General features: G+C 40.2%; 1 protein-coding gene across 3 annotated transcripts in view; it reads left to right on the top strand.

Annotated features, from left to right (window-relative positions):
• The window catches only part of CC2D2A (coiled-coil and C2 domain containing 2A), a 142169-nt gene that overhangs the window by 17979 nt on the left and 107618 nt on the right, over positions 1 to 16572 (top strand). For all 3 annotated transcript variants that reach the window (XM_081226369.1, XM_081226370.1, XM_081226371.1), the window contains 2 exons: positions 13867 to 13955; positions 14285 to 14386. In XM_081226369.1, coding sequence (XP_081082495.1) covers positions 13867 to 13955; positions 14285 to 14386 — 191 coding nt within the window. The remainder of the gene's footprint in view (positions 1 to 13866; positions 13956 to 14284; positions 14387 to 16572) is intronic.

Here is a 16572-nt window from a genome sequence, read left to right as displayed (position 1 = left end):
ATACAATTTTTTTCTGGATATTATGATTTTTGACATCTTAAAAAAAAGCACCCAAACAAACAAACAAAACAAAAAACAAAAACAAAAAAACCTTTCTGGTTGGGGAGACAGTAGCCAATTGTTAGAGATAGCAAAGAGCCAGGGCTGGAGCATGACTTTAATGCAAAATAACCAATCCAGAGCCCTACATGTCTGGCCAGTACTGAAACTGAGCGGAGGCCCTGTGGGATGCCTGGGCATGGAGGCCTTTTTTGTCCCCTGTTTCTTGTAGGCAAGACTCCAGCCTCCATGACCGTCCCTGAGTTCCAAAGTGTGTATTCGAACTGTTGGTAATCAACGGAAGAGCAGCCAAGAAACCACCTGAGGGAAGACGAAAGGGACCAAAAAAGCTCAAGATTAGGAGACTGAGCACCTGAGATGAGATTAAGGGAGTGCAAGCCCTTCACACATCCTAATCTTGTCAACAACATCCCCCCTGAGCTATTGCTATAAAACTTCTCATCAAATCCTCCGGGGTTGGGACACATAGTTTTTTGAGGCAGGAGCCTGCTGTGGCCCCCTTTGCCTGGCAAAGCAATAAAGCTATCTTCTTCTACTTCACCCAAAACTCTGTCTCTCAGATTCGTTCTGGCACCAGTGCAGAGAACCTGAGCTTTCGGCATCAGTAGAACCCCAGGAAGCAAAATTCCTCTGCCTGGATCATCCCAGGGCCAGGTACCAGGCAACTAGGGACCACCCCTATAGCTTAGAGCCCCCCCCAGAACCACTCAAACCCACCAACCCTAAACTGCTTACCTTGCCCTGCCTTGTCTTTCCCTCAGAAATCGCAAGAAAGGCCATGAGCTGAGCTCTCAGCCCCTCCTATCTTCTGCTCCTGACCATGCTGGTGTCTTTCCATGTGCCCTGCATGGCATGTCCTGCCCCCTGGCTGCAGAACCTGAGAGTTTATGATCAACTTTGTTTCCTGAGCCTCTCCTCTGTCTCCTCTTGTGCCCCACCTGACTGACCATCTCATAAACGAATACAAAGAATATAAAACAGACCCATCATTATTATTAGTTATAAGGAAAGACATTTTCCCAAAAATTCCTTTATAGCAAAATTCCTCCAGAGTCATCTGTTCCCATCCTGGCTCCAATCTTGAACCTACTCCTCTAATTCACATCCCCCTCCCTGTCAAAACTCTCCTTGTTGAGGTCCCCACGAACCACACATTTGCTAAATTCTATAGTCAGTCCTTCATCTTTACCATCCTTGACTTTCAGTCACGTTCCCTGCAGCTCACACTCTCTCCTCTTATGTACATGGCTCCCCGGACACCACTCTCCTGGTTTTCCTTCTCCCTTGCTGGCTGGACCTCTCCATCTCCTTGCTAGTTCTTACACCCCAGCCTCTAAATCTTGGAGCCCCCAAGCTCAGTGCTCAGTCCCCTTTTCTTTGTCAACACTCATTCTCTCAGTCATCTCAAGACTTTAAATTCTATCATATAGCTATCGTATGTATAACTGAGCAGTCCCCAACTTTTATCTCCAGTCTGGGCTTCTTTCAGACTAAATGTGCAACTACCAACTTAACACCCACTTTTGCATATCACATAAGACAGCTTGCATTTTTAATAGATTTATTGAAGTATAATTTGCATATCATAAAATTCACCCATTGTAAGTATACGATTCAATGATTTTTAGTAAATTTGTAGACCTGTGCAGCCATTGCCACCATCCAGTTTTAGAACATTTTCATCACCCCAAAAGGTTCCTTTATGCCTGTTTGCAGCCACTCCCACCCCCAGCCCTAGACAAACAGTGATTTGTTTTATATTCCTATAAATAGGCCTTTTCTAGACATTTCATGTGAATAGAACCATATAATATGTAGGGGTTTGTGTCTGACTTCTTTCACTTAGCATGTTTTTGAGATTTATAAGCATTGTAGCATATATCCATATTTTTTTCCTTTTTACTGCTGAATTATATTCCATCATATGGGTATACTACATTTTATTTATTCATCCACCTGTTGATGAATATTTGGATTATTTCCAGTTTGGGGATATTATAAATAATGCTTCTATGAACTGGGTCATATGATAAATGTATATTTAACTTTATAAGAAAGTGCTGATCTGTTTTATAAACTGGCTGTATCATTTTACTTTCCCACCAACAGTTTGTGAGAGTTCCAGTTTCTCACTTCCTTGCCAACAATTGATATTATCTGTCTTCAATTTTAGCCTTTATAATGTGTATACAGTGGTATTTTGTTGTGCTTTTAACTTGTATTTCCCTAGTGATTAATGATATGGAGTATTTTTTCATATGCTTGTTAGCCTTTTGTATATCATCTTAGTAAAATGTCTGTTTAAATTTTTATACATTATTAATTGGATTTTTTGGGGTGGTAGCACTGAGCAGCAAGCCAAACCCATGAAGAAATTGACCAAAGAACTCCCTGCAGACCCTCAGCACAGGTGAGCTCTCAGCAGTGCTAGGGCTGGAACTCAGGGCAGAGCTTGCAGCTCGCAGCCTGTTTTGAACTCCATTTTGTGTAGTAAAATTTCCACAAATGATACTCATCCATTTAATGAAATTAGAAAATCTGGAGAAGGAAATAGGAGAAAATAATCACTCACATTCTTATACCCTAGGGACAACCACCACTGACCTCAGGCCCTTTTCTAATGCTGAGTTTTTCCTGCCTGACTGCTGAGGAATTCATGTGTTGACAGAGGTTTGCTAAGGCTGAAAAGGTATCCCAAGCTCTTACATCCAAGTGAAGTAGGTTAGAAGTTGGGGACAGTCCAACTGATTGTCTCACTCATTACGTTTTTCCTCTCAAGGCTTTAAGATTGTTACCTCTGCTCCTCTCCAAGTTTTCCTACTGAAGTCAAGCTGGCTTCCATCCTATGCTCTCCTTACCCCTCAACTCCATATTTACATTCTATCCCTGGAATTTTACAACAGTGGGCAATTATTTATCATGGGAGGAGAGAGGCAAGAGTGAAAAGCCAGTTCAGGCCAGTGTGCTCCCAACCCTTTTGTCCATGATCACTACAAGAATGATGCTTATATGTAACTTGCCATCAAGAGTCTTTATCATGCTTTTAAATATTTACAAAAGATTTTATTGATGTCATATTGTAAATATTAATGTTTTAAAATAAAACTCTTATGTCACTTTTAAAGCATCCAAAGGAATCTAAATGGCATATTGATTTGAGAACCACCATTATCTGTTTCAAAATAATAAACAAACTCTCCCTGAACAGTTAGAATTTCACATCATTCCCTTTTCTTCTCTAACTCCTTCATTCCATTTCCCCCACAGAATTTTAAATAATATATTACTATGTTAAAAAATCTTTTATTGAGATTGGTTCAAGATGGTGGAGTAGAAGGACGTGCACTCACTCCCTCTTGTGAGAGTGCCAGAATCACAACTAACTGCTGAACAGTCATCGACAGGAAGACACTAGAACTTACCAAAAAATATACCCCACATGCAAAGACAAAGGAGAAGCTACAATGAGATGGTAGGGGGTGGTGCAATCACAATAAAATCATATCCCATAACTACTGGATGGGTGACTCACAAAGTGGCGCACAATTATACCACAGAAGTCCACCCACTGGAGTGAAGGTTCTGAGCCCCACATTAGGCTTCCCAACCTCAGGGTCCAGCAACAGGAGGAGGAATTCCCAGAGAATCAGACTTTGAAGGCTAGCAGGATTTGATTTCAGGACTTCAACAGCACCAGGAGAAATAGAGACTCCACTCTTGGAGGGCACACATAAAGTAGTGTGTGCATTGGGACCCAGGGGAAGGAGCAGTGGCCCCATAGGAGACTGAACCAGACCTACCTGCTAGTGTTGGAGGGTCTCCTGCAGAGGCAGAGGGTGGCTGTGGCTCACCATGAGGACAAGGACACTGACAGCAGAAGTTCTGGGAAGTACTCCTTGGTGTGAGCCCTCCCAGAGTCCACCATTAGCCCCACCAAAGAGCCCAGGTAGACTCCAGTGTTGGGTCACCTCAGGACAAACAACCAACAGGGAGGGAACCCAGCCCCACCCATCAGCAGACAAGCAGATTAAAGTTTTACTGAGTTCTGCCCACCAGAGCAATACCCAGCTCTACCCACCACCAGTCCCTCCCATCAGGAAGTTTGCACAAGCCTCTTAGATAGCCTCATCCACCAGAGGGCAGACAACAGAAGCAAGAAGAACTACAATCCTGCAGCCTGTGGAATGAAAACCACTTTCACAGAAAGATAGACAAAATGAAAGGGCAGAGGACTCTGTACCAGATGAAGGAACAAGATAAAACCCCAGAAAAACAACTAAATGAAGTGGAGATAGGCAACCTTCCAGAAAAAGAGTTTAGAATAATCATAGTGAAGATGGTCCAGGACCTCGGAAAAAGAATGGAGGCAAAGATCGAGAGGATGCAAGAAATGTTTAACACAGACCTAGAAGAATTAAAGAACAAACACCTAGAAGAATTAAAGAACAAACAAACAGAGATGAACAATACAATAACTGAAATGAAAAATACACTAGAAGGAATCAATACCAGAATAACTGAGGCAGAAGAATGGATAATTGCCCTAGAAGACAGAATGGTGGAATACACTGCTGCTGAACAGAATAAAGAAAAACGAATGAAAAGAAATGAAGACAGCTTAAGAGACATCTGGGATAACATTAAATGCACCAATTCACATTATAGGAGTCCCTGAAGGAGAAGAGAGAGAGAAAGGACCCAAGAAATTATTTGAAGAGATTAAAGTCGAAAACTCCCTAACATGGGAAAGGAAATAGCCACCCAAGTCCAAGAAGCGCAGAGAGTCCCAGGCAGGAGAAACATGCCGAGACATATAGTAATCTAATTGACAAAAATTAAGACAGAGAAAAATTATTAAAAGCAACAAGGGAAAAACAACAAATAACATACAAGGGAACTCCCTTATGGTTAACAGCTGATTTTTTAATGGAAACTCTACAAGCCAGAAGGGAGTGACATGATATATTTAAAGTGATGAAAGGGGGAAACTACAACCCAGATTACTCTACCCGGCAAGGATCTCATTCAGATTTGATGGACAAGTCAAAAGCTTTACAGATAAGCAAAAGCTAAGAGAATTCAGCACCACCAAACCAGCTCTACAACAAATGCTAAGGGAACTTCTCTAACTGGGAAACACAAGAAGAGAAAAGGACCTACAAAAACAAACTCAAAACAATTAATAAAATGGAAATAGGAACATACATATCTATAACTACCTTGAATGTGAACAGATTAAATGCTCCAACCAAAAGACACAGGCTTGCTGAAGGGATACAAAAACAAGACCCATATATATGCTGTCTGCAAGAGACCCACTTCAGGCCTAGGAACACATACAGACTGAAAGTGAGGGGATGGAAAAAGATACTCTATGAAATGGAAATCAAAAGAAAGCTGGAGTAGCAATACTCATGTCGGAGAAAATAGACTTTAAAATAAAGAATGTTATAAGAAAGAAGAAAGGACACGACATAATGATCAAGGGTTCAACCCAAGAAGAAGATATAACAATTATAAATATATATGCACCCAACATAGGAGCACCTCAATACATACGGCAAATGCTAACAGCTATAAAAGAGGAAATCAATAGTAACACAGTAATAGTGAAGGACTTTAACTCCCCACTTACACCAATGGACAGGTCATCCAGACAGAAAATTAATAAGGAATCACAGCTTTAAATGACACAATAGACCAGATAGATTTAATTAATATTTATAGGACATTCCATCTGAAAACAGCAGATTACACTTTCTTCTCAAGTGCACATGGAACATTCTCCGGGTTAGATTATATCTTGGGTCACAAATCAAGCCTTGGTAAATTTAAGAAAATTAAAATCATATCAAGCATCTTTTCTGACCACAACACTATGAGATTAGAAATAAATTACAGGGGAACATAACATAAACAACACAAACACATGGAGGCTAAACAATATGTTACTAAATAACCAAGAGATCACTGAAGAACTCAAAGAAGAAATCAAAAAATATCTAGAGACAAAATGGCAATGAAAACATGACAATCCAAAACCTATGGGATGCAGCAAAAACAGTTCTAAGAGGGAAGTTTATAGTAATATAATCCTACCTCAAGGAACAAGAAAAATCTCAAATAAACAATCTAAGCTTATGCCTAAAAGAAGTAGAGAAAGAAGAACAAACAAACCCAAAGTTAGTAGAAGGAAAGAAATCATAAAGATCAGAGCAGAAATAAATGAAATAGAAACAAAGAAAACAATAGCAAAGATCAATAAAACTAAAAGCTGGTTCTTTGAGAAAATAAACAAAATTGATAAACCTTTAGCCAAGCTCATCAAGAAAAAGAGGGAGAGGACTCAAATCAATAAAATTAGAAATGAAAAAGAAGTTACAACAGACACCGCAGAAATACAAAGCATCCTAAGAGACTACTACAAGCAACTCTTTGCCAATAATATGGACAACCTGGAAGAAATGGACAAATTCTTAGAAATGCATAACCTTCCAAGACTGAACCAGGAAGAAATAGAAAATATGAACAGACCAATCACAAGTAATGAAATTGAAAATGTGATTAAAAATCTTCCAATAAACAAAAGTCCAGGACCAGATGGCTTCACAGGTGAATTCTATCAAACATTTAGAGAAGAGTTAACACCCATCCTTCTCAAATGCTTCCAAAAAATTGCAGAGGAAGGAACACTCCCACACTCATTCTATGAGGCCACCATCACACTCATATCAAAACCAGACAGGGATACTACAAAAAAAAGAAAATTACAGACCAGTATCAATGATGAATATAGATACAAAACTCCTCAACAAAATACTAGCAAACAGAATCCAAAAACACTTAAAAAGGATCATGCGCCATGATTATGTAGGATTTGTCCCAGAGTTGCCAAGGATTCTTCATATACGCAAATCAATCAATGTGATACACCATATTAACAAACTGAAGAATAAAAACCGTATGATCATCTCAACAGATGCAGAAAAAGCTTTTGACAAAATTCAACACCAATTTATGATAAAAACTCTCCAGAGAGTGGGCATAGAGGGAACCCACTTCAACATAGTAAAGGCCATATATGACAAGACCACAGCAAAACATCATTCTCAATGGTGAAAAACTGAAAGCACTTCCTCTAAGATCTGTAACAAGACAAGGATGTCCACTCTTGCCACTATTATTCAACATAGTTCTGGAAGTCCTAGCCTCAGCAATCAGAGAAGAGAAAGAAATAAAAGGAATACAAATTGGAAAAGAAGTGAAACTGTCACTGTTTGCAGATGACATGATACTATACATAGAGAATCCTAAAGATGCCACCAGTAAACTACTAGAGCTAGTCAATGAATTTGGTAAATTTGCAGGATACAAAATTAATGCACAGAAATCTCTTGCATTCCTATACACTAACAATGAAAGATCAGAAAGAGAAATCAGGGAAATAATCCATTCACCACTGCAACAAAAAAATAAAATATCTTGGAATAAACCTACTTAAGGAGGTAAAAGACCTGTACTCAGAAAACTATAAGACACTGTTGAAAGCAATCAAAGATGACACAAACAGATGGAGAAATATACCATGTTCTTGGATTGGAAGAATCAATATTGTGAAAATGATTATATTACCCAAAGTAATCTACAGATTCAATGCAATCCCTTTCAAATTACCAATGGCATTTTTTACAGAACTAGAAAAAATCTTAAAATCTGTATGGAGACAAAAATTACCCCAAATAGCCAAAGCAATCTTGAGGGAAAAAAACAGAGCTGGAGGAATCAGACTCCCTGACTTCAGACTATACTATAAGGCTACAGTACAATATGATACTGGCACAAAAACAGAAATATAGATCAATGGAACAGGATAGAAAGCACAGAGATAAACCCACGCACTGATGGTCAACTGATCTATGACAAAGGAGGCAAGGATATACAATGGAGAAAAGACAGTCTCTTCAATAAGTGGTGCTGGGAAAACTGGACAGCTACATGTAAAAGAATGAAATTAGAACACTCCCTAACACCATACACAAAAATAAATTCAAAATGAATTAAAAACCGAAATATAAGACTGGATTCTATAAAACTCTTAGAGGGAAATATAGGCAGAACACTCTATGACATAAATCACAGCAAGATCTTTTTTGACCCACCTCCTAGAGTAATGGAAATAAAAACAAAAATAAACAAATGGGACCAAATGAAACTTAAAAGTTTTTGCACAGCAAAGGAAACTGTAAACAAGACAAAAAGACAACCCTCAAAATGGGAGAAAATATTTGCCAACAAATCAATGGACAAAAGATTAATCTCCAAAATATATAAACAGCTCATGCAGCTCAATATTAAAAAAACAAACAACCCAATCCAAAAATGGGCAGAAGACCTAAATAGACATTTCTCCAAAGAAGACATGCAGATGGCCATGAGGCACATTAAAAGCTGCTCAACATCACTAATTAGTAGAGAAATGCAAATCAAAACTGCAATGAGGTATCACCTCACATTGATTAGAATGGGCATCATCAGAAAATCTACAAACAACAAATGCTGGAGAGGGTGTGGAGAAAAGGGAACCCTCTTGCACTGTTGGTGGGAATGTAAATTGATATAGCCGCTATGGAGAACAGTATGGAGGTTCCTTAAGAGACTAAAAATAGAATTACCATATGACCCAGCAACCCCACTACTGGACCTATATCCCCAGAGAAAACCATAATTCAAAAAGATACATGCATCCCAGTGTTCATTGAAGAAGTATTTACAATAGCCAGGTCATGGAAGCAGCATAAATTCGTCTGCCCATCAACAGACGAATGGAAAAAGAAGATATGGTATATATATACAATGGAATATTCCTCAGCCATAAGAAGGAACGTAATTGGGTCATTTCTAGAGATGTGGATGGACCTAGAGACTGTCACACAGAGTGAAGTAAGTCAGAGAGAGAAAAACAAATATTGTATATTAAATGCATATATGTGGAATCTAGGAAAACAATACAGATGAACCAGTTTGCAAGGCAGAAATAGAGACGCAGATGTAGAGAACAAACGTATGCACACCAAAGGGGGAAAGTGGTGGTGGTGGAATGAATTGGGAGATTGGGATTGACGTATATACACAAATATGTATAAAATAGATAACTAATAAAAAATAGCTTTTGGGGCTTCCCTGGTGGCGTAGTGGTTGGGGGTCCGCCCCCTGATGCGGGGGACGCGGGTTCATGCCCCAGTCCGGGAGGATCCCACATGCCGCAGAGCGGCTGGGCCCGTGAGCCATGGCCGCTGAGCCTGCGCGTCCGGAGCCTGTGCTCCACAACGGGAGAGGCCACAGCACTGAGAGGCCCGCGTACCACAAAAAAAAAAAAAAAAAAATAGCTTTTAAAAAAGTCTTCACTGCTCACCATCTTAACAAATTGAATTTTTGATTGAGTTATTTATTATCAATATCAATAATGCACAACTGATGAAGACATAAAGGTACTGTGAAATTTCTTCAATATATATTAATCATAAGAAGTAAAATAAATAAATAAAAGCTTTTAGAAACATATTCTTTAACTAGAATAGAAAGGTAGAAGAGTTAGGTAATTAACCAAGAATCATAGGCACACTCACCTATTTGACAATCTGTGAATTCAGATAGTACCAACTCAAATCCAACCAACTTAGTCATTCCTCAGTATCCACAGGGATTGGTTCCAGGACCACTCCCTGTCCCACCCTGCCCTGTGGATATCAAAATCCATCGATACTCAGGTCCCTTATATAAAATGGCATAGAATTTGCATATAACCTACATACATCGTCCTGTATACTTTAAAAGATGTCTTGATTATTTATAATACCTAATACAATGTCAATGCTATGTAAATAGTTGCTGGTTTGCAGCAAATTCAAGTCTTGCTTTTTGGAACTTTCTGGAATTTTTTCCAATATTTTCTATCCGTGCCTGGTTGAATCAGCAGATGCAGAACCCATGGACACAGAGGGCTGGCTGAACTGCATTTCAAATTTTATGTCAAGTCCTTGGAAAGTCCTTGTACACCCCAATGTATACAGAGAGCTGTGGTCTGGGCAGTGTGATTCACAGAACAAATGGTCTATCAAGACATGTGGGAATGTCTGCAAAAGTAACGGAAAGAGGGGAGCACTTCCAGATGGTGGCGTGAAGACTGTTTTCTGAGGGGTCACGTATAATGGAAGTGTTTTAAAGAAAAATGGAACATGTCCATCTTGTGATGCAGTCCATAAGGACAGAGAAATAGGGTGCAGTGAGTATGGGTGACAGGAAAAGGTGACAGCACGGAGAAGATCGGGAAGCAACACGAGGCTAATGAAGCTTTGGGATTCACGGGTTTGCTGAGCAGCCATTGTAGTGTTGCTGAGTTTGTAATCCCTGCTGCCTCTGATGATAAATACCACATGGCCAAGGAAATCCATATTTCATACTAATGGACATTATGTATATATTTTTAATGGAATGTCTTGAAATTCTCTCATTACCCATAAGTCCTTGCATGTCCTCAACTCAAATCTTTAATAATTTAAAAAATTATTTTCATTGCACTCTTGGATACTGTGGAAACTTTATGCATGCCAGGTTTTCTTAGCTGTGTCACAGAGCCTCTTTAGTAAATGTGAAATCACACCCCTTTTCAAGTTTGGCAAATCACTTCTTAGCCCCAGGGCAGGACAAATAGAGTGTGGAACCACATAGCTGATTAGTCATGTAGTGGAGTAACTGACAATAAGGCGGAAAAATGTCTTATGAGGATTGTCTTCGTGTTTCTAGCTGTTTAAAGACACTCTGTTTGCCATAGACTACCAACATAAAAATGAAAGTCCCTAAGCCCTATTAGTTATTATGTCAAAGGGAGTGAATCAGTACACTTGGTTTCCATGGTTATCATGGTAGTAATATTACCTTAAAAAGAAAAGAGTTGTCATCATCTGATTTCATCCAAATGAGGATTACATTTATTTTGTTTGAAATCCCTCTTTAAGTATAATATCTCTCACACCCTCATGGTTCCTTCATGTGTTTTCCTTCATTGATACAGTGCTACAAGGTGCCAGGTACAAAAATCACCAACATGGTCCTTGCCCTCAAGCAGGTCACATTCTAGCTGGGAAATTAACACCTCACCACCTAGTTGTACAGATCAGATTTGGAAATCTTTATGCCCTCCAAATGTCTTTCACTAACAGAGTTTTGAAAAAATCAGGCAAGAACTACTTTTTACCACTTCAGAATTTTTCAAGTTTTTTAAAACTAATACATACTAAAGAAGCCCCTTTGGTTTCTTTAGTCAGAAGAGATAGTGTTTAAATAAAATATTTTGTCTCTCTTTTAAAGAATAATTCATAAAATTATTCTAATGAGCTCCATGTACGCAATAGCTATTTTAAGTCAATTTGAAAAACTAGATCTCTTTTAAAAAAAGCGGGAGGAATGGGAGTAAATAAACAAGATTTTTTTTTCACGTTCAAAGGCATGCCTTGTTAACTATGAAAGGGCAGCTCTCTGGAGGCAGAAGCAAAGAGAGCAATCAGCCAGAGAACAGGATGGGCAAGCCCCAGGGGGTCCAGTCTAGAAGCCCTTCTTTATCGGCCTAGGTGGTCCACACACACTTAGTGACACTTACCTGTGCCCGCCCTTTGTGGCTGAAAACCATAGAACCTGGGAGAGGAAGGAGGTACTAATCAAATAACCACACAAATATATAAATTCAAAATGTGACAAACGCGATACAGGAAAAGTCTTGGGACTTTGACATGGAGATATGATCTACCATGGGTAGATGATCTTTAAAATAGGAAATAATGACTTGATTTTTTACGTGAGTTGAAAAACAATGCCAAGGGCCTTTTTATCGAGCTAATGGAGATTCTTCTAAAGAACTTGAACCTCAATCCACACATGCAAGACTGTGATCTTCACTACAGTGATTTCCTGCTTTCCTACAGGCATTGAGGAAACGGCATGATGGGTGCCTGATAAAGTAGGATTTTACATCTCTCTATCACACAGAAGGAAGGAAGCCCAGCCTCAGCACTGAGTCGCCAAGTTGCAGAAGTAGCTCTGAAGCCCAGGATCGCTTTTCTGCGTAAGCGGAGGCCGAAGGGCCAGCACAGCGGCCTCCGCCCGTCATCACTTCCTCTCTCTGCCACGATTCCTTCCACCTGCTAATAAATCATCTTGCCTTCTCTTTTTCTTTGACCCAATGGCTACAGGGTCAGAAGCCTCCTCTCTCTGCACTCTTTCCTTCGGGAAAGGTTTTCTCAAAACATTAACATCACCACGGTAGAAACGCTTCCTAAGTCTTCTTCTTGGGGCCTAGACCCCTTCCCGGAGCTCAGGTGCAGGACAAGCACACATTTCCATATCCTGCCAGCACCTCAGACTCATTCCAGCTGCAAAGTGATCCCCTTCAGTATCTCCCAGACTGGCTTCCCTCCTCTTTTCTCTTTTTCAGGAACCCCAAACCCCTACTCACCTCAGTCAAAACCTCAGACACCTTCACCTTCTCTTTCTTGCTCTAAACCGGGGGTGCTCCAACTTGAGTGTGTCTTTAAATCACCCAGATGGTGGCTCCGCCTCCAGGTTCTGATTCACTGAGTCTGTCTGGGGCCTGGCCTGAGTGTTTGCCTGTCCACCAAGTGCCCAGAAGATGCTGCTACTGCTGGGAGAACTAGTGCCCTACCTCGCCGTCATCACTAGGGACAACTGTATCATTTTTCTGGTGGCGTCTTCGCAATTATTCCCACAGACTTCCTCTTTATTATCTCACCAGGGTATCCCAGCTGGGGTCCCTGGTGCCTCCACCCCAACCATGCTGTACCTGCAGACCCAGGAATAGCTTCAGAAAATGCTGCTTCACTTCCTCCTCTCTCCACATCCTTCAAGACATCCCCACCGCATGGAGAATATATTCCAGACTCCTTCATGTGACATCAGAGGCTCCCCATGACTTGACCCCAAACTCCTTCTGCAATCTTATCTTCTACTTCATCCCAGTAGAGTCTCTCTGCTCCAAGCATAACATTCTGTTCCCCCAAATGCTTTGTTCTATTTCCACCTCTTTCATAATGGTGTAGAGCATTTGGGACCAAATCCCAAGCATTCCACTTCCTAGGTGTGCAATCGTCATGCCAGTCAGTTATCACAGAGGGCCTCAGAGTCTTCATCTTCAAGGTGCCAGGTGATCCCTCCTAGCAGGGATGGCATAAGATTGACGAGAAGTTGCATTCAACACATTATCACAGAGCCCTAGACAAAATAGCTGAACAACATTTCATGATATTTATGTATAGGTTTAATAATATGTACAAAATATGTGTTGTCTGTATGAGATAGCCCGGGGCTATAGAACTTCTCATAGAAAAGGTTTCTCTGACTGAAGTTATCAGTGCTGTTGAAAGTTGAACTCTGAAATCAATAGCCATCCATTCATCCTACAAGCCTGTTTCTCAAATCAACAAATTTGAGAACCTCTTCCCAATGGTAATTGAATTGGTAAGTGTGTCTGTGCCTTGAATAGTCAAATGTCATTTGTTTTATTCTTAGTTAAGTCGATGTAACAGCCTTGATAGGACTGAGGTTTTCACTGTCCGTCTTAAAGAAGCCAAGACATGTCCTTATTACATCAAATGGACGGTTATCAGCATTATCTCATGATTGCTTATGTGAAGTTCTAAATTTGCAAAATAAAATTACATTCTTTTGCTATTTTTCAATCTAATCTTCCCTTTGGAAAAAAAAATGTTTTAAAGTAATTTTCTTGTATTGTTTTAGGCTTACCTCCAATTCCTTCAGCTTCCAGAACAGGCTTTGCAGAATTTTCCATGAGAGAACGCATGAGGGAGAAATTACAAGCTGCAAGGGTGAGAGAAACCACAGGAATATTTTGTTCGGTGCTGATTGCAATGCTTCTGGTCTTGTCTAGCTTGCTTTGTTTGCTCAAAACTGCACGGATTTGTATACCGTTAAATTTGTTTTTCATGTTCTAAATGTTAATGCAGTATTTAATATTGGCACAGATGAAAATTATACTTAAGAAGAATTTAACATCCTTTTTCTAAATCATTGTTCTTATCTCTTAAAGAAGTATAACGTGTATTTTTTACTGATTTATTTTCTCCTAAGATGGTGACCAAGATTTTCATAGCATCACTGACATGATGTAGCAATAATTTTCTGTTCTACTTTTTAGTCCAAAGCAGAAAGTGCGTTGCTGCAGGAAATTCCCACCCCTTGGCCCAGGCGCTTACGACGTCCCAGTGAGAAAGAACTGGAGACTGAATTTGGCACAGAGGTGAGAAATGGGCCATCCCTACTTTGCGATCAAGGACAGTGAAGCGGAATATAAATTTTCCAGCAAAAGTTCTAGAACAGAGCTATGCACAGAGGAGGTGTTAAATGCTTATTATTAATAATAGCTACTATTTATAGAGTGCTACTCGGTGCCAGGCATTTTGCCAAGTCTGCCCCATGTTATCACATGCCCTTATCCCAACATGCCTATGAGGTGGGTACTATTATTTCCATTCACATTTGATATATGAGGTTCAGAGGGGCTGCAAAGCTATCCCCAGGTCACAGAGCATGTACGTGGATGAGTCAGGATTTGACCCCAGCTCTATCTCATTCCCAGTCTGTCTCAAGGGTCAGTGTTGCTGGGTCCATGGATCTTGCTGGGAAACAGAGAAAGAGATGAGAATAGAATCTGATCGTGGGGACCTTGAGTGTTACACTAAGGAGCACTGACTGTTTTTCATAAGCAGTGGAAAGCAATTGACAATAGGATCGGGAGGTGGTTTGAATGCACTGGGTTGAGTTTTGTTTGAATCTGAGATGCTGGTGAGGCATCACAGCATGTATTCCTCTGGAGATGCACATAGAGGAAGGGACCTGGGCCTGGAGAAACAGAGTTTGGAAGCGTTTCTACTGTGGTCAGTTTTGAGAGTGCCTTTGCTTCCTGAGGGAAAGAAGACTGAATGAAGACAGTCTTACACTTGGAGAAAAACTGACAGTAAAAGCCCATGAAGCAGAGTGGAAACCAGTAAAAGATAGAAAGACATAGCAGGGATGTTGCTGAAGGACAAGCATGTAAGAGGGTAAAAGAAGGAACAGAAAGAACAGAGCAAATGGCTCAATGAAGTGTCTGCAAGTCTAATCCAATGGTTTGTTGTTGATGATGATGGGTTTGGTTGTTTTCAAAGTCTGTGCTTTAGGGATATTTCTGAAACACAACCACTGATTTCTTAGATGATGCCTTTTCTTTTTCTATGATGAGATGCTACAAATTTTTACCTATATTCATCCCAAACAAGCCAGAGAGTGCATGATTACAAGGAAAGTTGCAGCCGTCCTCATAGGTTGTTGGAATACTCAGTCAGTCCCCTAAAAAGGCTTTATGACAATTTGCTACTCCATTCTACTGAGGACACATTTCTTGTTCTTTAATTCCAATTTATTTTCTTCCATAAGAGCCATAATTGTAAGAGCCATAATTCTAAAATATTGGAAAATAAAGAAAAAGTCCCTGAAATCCCATCGTGATGACACAAACACTTTGATTGTTTCAGCAGGTGTGTGAGTCTCGGCTTCTGGTCAAGTGGGCTAAGTGATAGGAGGGTCTGGTCTCCTATATCCAGCCTTGTCTGTACCTTCTGATGGATAATCATTTCACACAGTCATGGTAGTTTTCACTTGTCCATGGGCCATGAATATGATATCCAAATCAAGTTGGAAGTTTTAGAGGTAAAAATGTACTCCCTTTGCCCATAGGGTATTTATTTCTCCTTGTGAGCAGGACCTTGACCTGTATGTCTGTCATAGTCTATCTCCCCTAAGAGCCATTCTGTGGATTTGAGGCAAACATCAACTGCCTTGCCCTTAGACCTGATCTCAGGTTGCTAATGGAACATACCATTCACAAGCACATTTCTTCATGTATACGCCTCAACCCAGAAGGAATATCTAAAAAGTGGTCCATTTATATCCTATGGAGCAAAGAGCAAAGCACACGAAGAATCCAGATGCTGGACCTCAGCTGCCCAGCATTCAGTGCTGGCAATCTCACACACTAGCTGTGTGACATTGGACATGTAACTTATCTACTCTCTGGACCCCATGTTCCACCTCTGTAAAATAGGGATACTACTAGAACCCAATTCTTGGTATTGTTTTGAGGATTAAATGATCTCATACATGCTACAGCGTTTCAGAGAGCACCTGGCACATGGTAAGCCCTCTCTCTGTAAGTGTTAGCTAGTGTTAGAGGCTGTAGGGTCAGAGTGAAAAGGAGAAACCAGTTGGGAATATGGTGGAGAATCCAAATTATCAACACAAACCTGTGCTTAACTCTTGTTTGCATTTCTGTTTACTTTATACTCAGCAGACTTGTGATAAGAGAACAAAGCCAAACACAAATCTCTAAGAACATGTCAACATCAAAGTGGAAATAACACAGAACTTTTAACTACTTGGTCTCCACTA

This window comes from Mesoplodon bidens, assembly GCF_964165515.1.
Source record: "Mesoplodon bidens genome assembly, chromosome: 1".
Lineage (NCBI taxonomy): Eukaryota > Metazoa > Chordata > Mammalia > Artiodactyla > Ziphiidae > Mesoplodon > Mesoplodon bidens.
Note: the sequence above shows the minus strand (reverse complement) of the source record. Positions and strands in the feature narration are given on the sequence as shown.